Source organism: Oncorhynchus gorbuscha, linkage group LG10, assembly GCF_021184085.1.
Source record: "Oncorhynchus gorbuscha isolate QuinsamMale2020 ecotype Even-year linkage group LG10, OgorEven_v1.0, whole genome shotgun sequence".
NCBI classification, from domain to species: Eukaryota; Metazoa; Chordata; class Actinopteri; order Salmoniformes; family Salmonidae; genus Oncorhynchus; species Oncorhynchus gorbuscha.
This window is the reverse complement of record NC_060182.1, coordinates 35,037,286-35,043,686: the sequence shown is the minus strand read 5'-3', so window position 1 is coordinate 35,043,686 and position 6,401 is coordinate 35,037,286. Positions and strand designations below refer to the sequence as shown.

Here is a 6,401-nt window from a genome sequence, read left to right as displayed (position 1 = left end):
TATTCTGTTTTTTGTTTGCTTGCGTACATACAAAGTCAAGAAAATAGAATACTCAGCTTCAAATTCATTAACACTGCCATCAGGTGGACATGGCGAGTGATGCAAAGGCATCCCAAGAATGTCGAGAAGCGCGCGCGAACACACATACACACACGCACGCCTACTTTAAAAACCTCGTGTCAGAAACATAGCTTGGCAAAGAACCTTCAGAGAGCAGTGTGTCGTTACACTAAAAAGAATATAAGTCTTTGCGGTCTCGTTTTTATTCAATAAATGCTGAACCTTCTATGAACCTTCATCTGACCCTCGTGTCATGCTTTATTTAAGTGTTCTTGAAATATCATAGTTCGCGGAGTAGCCTATTTCACTAGGAATTTGAGAATCATTTCACCCAAGAATCAATTTTCTGAGAATCATGAAACATTTGACATTCTTCGCTTCTAGCCTACAGAAGACGATTGAATAACTGCATAGAGTTGGATAAGTCCGATTTAATTGAAGAAAAAAGAAAGCAGCCAACTTATTTCAGGAAAAAACTATTTCAACAACATGGATGTCGCCGGGAAAATACTGAATAAAACAGTGTCCGAAGAAGAGCACTCTGGATTTGACACTGTGCGTGTATGCTGCAACGTTTCAGCAGCAGCAGCAGTTATCACCGAGAATGTATTCGGTGCGTCTCATCCAGAGGAACATGACCTCTTCACAATGCGTGTGGTGCAGATCGCGGTCCTGTGCGTATTGTCACTCACTGTGATTTTTGGCATATTTTTCCTTGGTTGCAATCTTCTAATTAAAACAGAAAGTATGATTAGTATTTTCGTAGAAGACCGGAGACCGTCTACGGACAATGATATGATCATGGTTGCCTCATAGGATTGCAGGCCTACTTGTTTAATTAAACATCTTTATTTTATTTTCAAATCATAAAGTTTCCAGTATGTTCCTTGAATATTATTATTCACTGTTCTTATTATTCACTGTTCACTGAACACTTTAAAAGTTCAATTGTCAAAATCGGGCTTGTTTTCTTTTTTTTTACAGCCTATACCTACCCTATAGAATGTTTTCTATCCTTGTAGGAATACCAATAAACATCTATGTGTGGGATATCAGTAAACTTCTTTGGCTTCTTTTGTGCGAGTTTAAAAACAAATTACATTATGCAGTTGAATGCAAATAGCTCATGTCAAAGGTAAGGCAATAAACGTGCTGCTGAAGGCCACCACTAATCAGGAGGTTGACCAAAGCGGGTGGCAAACACATGTAATGGAAGCTATTGTAAAAACCATAACCCAAATAAGGGATTCGAATGCCATACTATATCAAATCCACCTGCCTCCTCCGCATCCTATAGCTCTCAAATCTTACTACAGACTTTTTAGCACTATAGCTTTCAGCAGTCATGTATTACAAGCATCATGTTTTACTAGAGAGTATTTTGGTTTAGGAGATCACGATCAACCACAACCTGGTTAATCCATCTTGTTTTGGAGCTATGCAATATATGGTTGTACTCGAGGCTTTTATGCATCGCATACAGTTTTTCCACTCACAAACCAATAGAGTAAAATTCAAAGGGAGTGAGAGGTGTACTAAGCCACAGCAATGCACCCATGCAACCTCTGATTATGGAAGGGATCTATACATTAATCTTCAGTAGATAACCAACAGTCATTTACAGTCTATTGATGATTTTTAACGAAGATAGCACAATGCGATAATTATTTCCTGCCTAATGCACTGCTACATGCCAAGGGTATGTCAGACCATTCATCTTTGGTTTTTTGATCATGCGTATTTAGTTGCTCTGACCGATCGCTATTATGATCGTGTCTTTAGGATCAGACTGCCAAAGGAACTCGTCCCCCCATATTTCAAGTAGAACAGTAGGAGTCCTAGAGCTTTAACCTTGAGCTCATCAGCATCGTCATCATCATCATCATCATCATCATCATCATCATCATCATCAGTGAAAACAGCTGCAATACCTTCCCATCTCGACAAGGGCAGTACGGCCCGGCACTCCAGTCATGTGTTATGAATAGGAAGCGACAAGGGAGTCCCCCCCACCCCCCATCTGTTTCAATTTTGCTCCTTGTTCAGACAACTAAAAGGTGATTGACAGCAAGAAACAATATCCACTTGGACACTTATGACAGAAACATAAAGACCATACTAAGATGTGTGTACACAGTGCATAACTCCTAGTCACTTCCTTTGAGAGTTGATACCTGTGGTTTAGCTGTACACACAGCTACAGCTTTGCTGTAAAATGCAAATATGAAAACATTACCAGCATTGCACCTTTTTAATCATATTTTCAGGAAGCAGCCACAACAAGCGCAAGACTTAACCATGTTAACGGAATTTTTCTACCCATGATAGAGAAAAATAAAATGTAGATGCATTTTCCACCAAAGGCAAATAACTTCAAGAATATAGGGGGGCAGACAAAAGCTGTCATCGCAGTCCCTCTTACCAGACAACCCACTTTGCTCAGAGCTGGTGTGCTCAACTGCCACAGTGGATTACGTGAGCCAGCTGAGATGCATCTGGTTAGGGCAGGCCTGTGGCTCTGATACAAATTTAATGAACATTGACAGTGATGACGCTTGCAGTAGCTAGTCTTTATGAACAGTACATCCAGTCCAACTTAAATCCAATTTGCTCAAATGTCCCCTTCCATTTCACTCCTTCAGTTCTCTGTAGCACAACATGCAAATTAGTAGACATGTAAACACTCATGGGGACAGAACATTACTCCACCTCACATTATGAAACATTTTTACAGGCCAAAATCTAATTATATAAAATGAAATCACTGAAAGATCAAAGCAAGATCCATTGAGGCTAAATCAACTTTACACAGTCCGCGTAATGAGCATCTTGAAGAGAACTAATTATGTGCAATACATTGGAATATCTTAATCTCTCTGCAGGAGGGCGTCAGGAACATACATTAACAGCCTACATGCAGAGTTTGTATAGGGAAACACTTCCGCAAAAATCATATTACAAAAGGGGAACACACAAACACTAATCACCATGTCAAAGGTTAGGTTACAAACATGGATTTATAGTCAAACAAAATAGTGAATGTGATTTATTTTCTCAAATGTGCATAGTCAATAAGTCAAATTGAAGTAACATTATATTTAATCTTTATTTAACTAGGCAAGTCAGTTAAGAACAAATTCTTATTTACAATGACAGCCTACCCTGGCATAGCCTGGACGATGCTGGGCCAATTGCCGCCCTATGGGACTCCCAATCATAGCCGGATGTGATACAGCCTGGATTCAAACCAGGGACTGTAGTGATGCCTCTTGCACTGAGGTGCAGTGTCTTAGACTGCTTCGCCACTCAGGAGAATAATATAGCATGCATCTATATAAAACATAAGAACTGCCAGAGTGCCTCTTAACTTCTATTTATGTAATTCATTCTGCCTTTTTTGTCAGTCCTGGGAGAGAGGAGGGGAGGGGAGGGGAGGGGGGGGTGCAACTCGATATTAGGAAGGTATTCCTAATGTTCCCCGCAGGTTAATAAGCCAGATATGGACGTCCTGGGCTGGTGTGGTTAGATGTAGTCTGTGGTTGTGATGCAGGTTTGACCTACTGCGAAATGAGTGGCCTTTTATTGTCCCCAGCACAAGGTCCACCTGTGTAATGATTATGCTGTTTAATCAGCTTCTTGATATGCCACACATGTCAAGTGGATGGATTATCTTGGCAAAGGAGAAATGCTCACTAACATGGATGTAAAGAAATTTGTGCACGACATTTGAGAGACATTTTTGTGGGTATGGAACATTTCTGAGATCTTTTATATCAGCTCATAAAACATGGAACCAACACTTTACATGTTGCATTCATATTTTTGTTCAGTGTAGTGTTAGTCATCATTCTAGAATTTAGCAACATCACAAAATGTTGCAAGACTGCGGCACGGTAAATATTGGGTACATTACGGTAATCATACAGCCAACCACGCAGACAGAAGCTGTCAATCTGCCCTTCTAAAAATGGCGCTGTTCTGTGCGGCGGTGTGCCGCCGTTTCTCTGTGGATTTGTACGGAATCAGAACTAATGGGGTTACAGTTATACACTCCTCTTTCACGGCCACCTCTGGAGCAAGGTATGAAAACCCATGCAAGACGTTATATACTTGTATCGTGATGTTGTCGAGCCGCTGTTATGTGGCACTTCCTGGAGTAAACTCATTGACTGTTCGGTCTGGGCGGGCAACACCCAACCACTGTTCACTGTCAGATAAAGGCCAGTTATACAACATTTTGAATTCTAACTTTACATTTTTGGCATGACAACAATTACGAGAGTTGTTGGACATAAGTCGGCACAAATGGATCTGAACCAGCTTGTAATATTAAAGTTCTGTTAAATAAATACAAATCTTATTTGGATACTCTCTGAGTTGTCATACAAACAGTACTACTTTTTAACGACAAGTCAAACTCTTTAAGTGCTTGAACGTATGAGCCGCTCTTGTTTCATTACAAGCGTTTTGTGTCCTTTACAGACTGCCCCTGTACAGACACTACTCATCCCCCAAATCCAGGCTAGGGATCGGGATGCAAATTGTGTCAAGGCTGCAAGGGGCCAATGCCAAATATGAACTCTTCCTCCAAAGATATTTCCCTCGCTTTTATGTTCTCTATCACACTTTTACGAAAGGTAAGACACTACTTGCCATAGAACTAGGTTAAACTTTATAAGTGATATTGATTGGTCATCAAGCCTTCTTAGTTAATCCTTTGTTTGGCATCATGCATCTCTTTATTTGTCTCTATTTACAGATCTACATTACCTTAGCAAAATTATCTAGATACATTAAACCAATAAGATCTCACATTTGAAGGCAAAAGAACACACACGTGGCCTAGCTCAATATGTTACAATTCCGTGCATCACATAGGCAGGCTTCTGTGCTGCCAGTACACTGAAAATTAGCCATATTTTGTATTACATTTTTTTCAGGTATTCAACTCCTTTTCCAAGATGCCAAAGAGGTGACGGTGATAAGAACAGGGATGCTCACCAACAGTGTTGAAGTCCAGGACTTGCCCTATCGTGATATGGAGAAACTCAGGCAGGTCGGTCGAGCCTAGGGCATACACTTGAATAACAAGGAAAGTTCTTGATCTTGTGGTTAGCAGTCTTTAATCTGCATTAAAGGCTTTGAACTGTAACACTTTGATCTGCAATACATAGACATGCAGACATAGTAAAATTAGTCCTAAGTCTGAAAAGTTCTCCTTAGCATGGGTTATAGTAAATGGTAACACTTCCTTTCTTTGTCTTTCAGTTTCGCAAAGACATGATCAGAGCCATTCCACTGCTGTTAATTTCTATTCCTCCATTTGCCAACTACCTGGTTTTTGTCCTAATGTGAGTTAATTTCAGTCATCTCCTCAACATCCTCTTTTGATTCATATTTAGTTAGGAAATAGCCTAATTCTCAAGTCAATGGGAGTTAAAAGGCTGATTAATCATTGTAAACATACAGGATGCCCCCAACGATAATACATTGTGCCCCCCCCTACAATGTATTAACCCCCCCTCGTGTCCTGTCTTCCCTTCATCTCCCTGCCTTACATATTCCTCCATCTGCTCCTCCCTCTGCTTCCCTCCTCTCTTTTTCACTACCAGGTACCTTTTCCCCCGCCAGCTCCTGATCCGCCACTTCTGGACTCCCCAGCAGCAGACTGAGTTCCAGGGAGTGAACCATTCCCACAGGGCCCAGCACCACTGGGCTGTGCTGAAGGGGCTTGAGAGTGCAGGTTCACTTGTCAAAGATGGCCGCCTAAAGATCAGCCTACTAGACCTCTGCAACAAGGCGGGTGATACAGAAACACTTAACCCCTCCCTTGCATATGTCAAATGTTCAAATGTGTCCATTGCCCAGCATGTTGTTGGGCAAACATGGATGTTTTCCCATAACTGTAATGCAGCTAATAAATGCCTCTAGATACTGATGTCAAATAAAAATGTATTTGTCACATGCGCCGAATACCTTACAGTGAAACCCGTACTTACAAGCCCTAACCAACAATGCTTTTTTTAATACCTAAAGAATATATAAGAAATGAAAGTAACATGATTAAAGAGCAGCAGTAAAATAAGTCTTACCAGTCCATGTGTTTTTTAGGTGCAAAGTGGGGTACACCCTAACATATCTGACATCCAGGCGATTCAAGGCTTGTTTTCTGGAGCTCCCCTGAGTATCAAGAGAATAAACGCAAATCAGATGGTCAGTTTTTTCTTGTAGTCTTTTATTCAGAAATTCCATAAAACATGAGTCCATGGGTTTACTGCATGTACAGTACCAGTCAAATGTTTGGACACCTACTCATTCAAGGATTTCTTTATTTTTACTGT

General features: G+C 40.7%; 2 protein-coding genes across 3 annotated transcripts in view; both read left to right on the top strand.

Moving 5' to 3' along the window:
- Window positions 1–206: 206 nt before the first annotated feature.
- On the top strand, window positions 207–1,110 carry LOC124045130 (protein reprimo A-like). The gene has a single exon (XM_046364374.1). It carries the CDS (start codon window positions 550–552, stop codon window positions 874–876), a length of 327 nt encoding a protein of 108 aa, XP_046220330.1. The 5' UTR covers window positions 207–549; the 3' UTR covers window positions 877–1,110.
- A 2,653-nt stretch (window positions 1,111–3,763) lies between these two features.
- The window catches only part of LOC124045962 (LETM1 domain-containing protein 1-like), a 7,053-nt gene continuing 4,415 nt past the window's right edge, over window positions 3,764–6,401 (top strand). For both annotated transcript variants that reach the window (XM_046365816.1, XM_046365815.1), the window contains exons 1-6: window positions 3,764–4,140; window positions 4,543–4,697; window positions 5,001–5,116; window positions 5,329–5,411; window positions 5,673–5,859; window positions 6,172–6,273. In XM_046365816.1, coding sequence (XP_046221772.1) covers window positions 4,028–4,140; window positions 4,543–4,697; window positions 5,001–5,116; window positions 5,329–5,411; window positions 5,673–5,859; window positions 6,172–6,273 — 756 coding nt within the window. In that variant the 5' untranslated portion in view covers window positions 3,764–4,027. The remainder of the gene's footprint in view (window positions 4,141–4,542; window positions 4,698–5,000; window positions 5,117–5,328; window positions 5,412–5,672; window positions 5,860–6,171; window positions 6,274–6,401) is intronic.

Excerpts from the sequence above, each read along its gene's own strand:
- LOC124045130 (XM_046364374.1), top strand. The coding sequence starts at position 550 with ATGGATGTCGCCGGGAAAATACTGAATAAAACAGTGTCCGAAGAAGAG.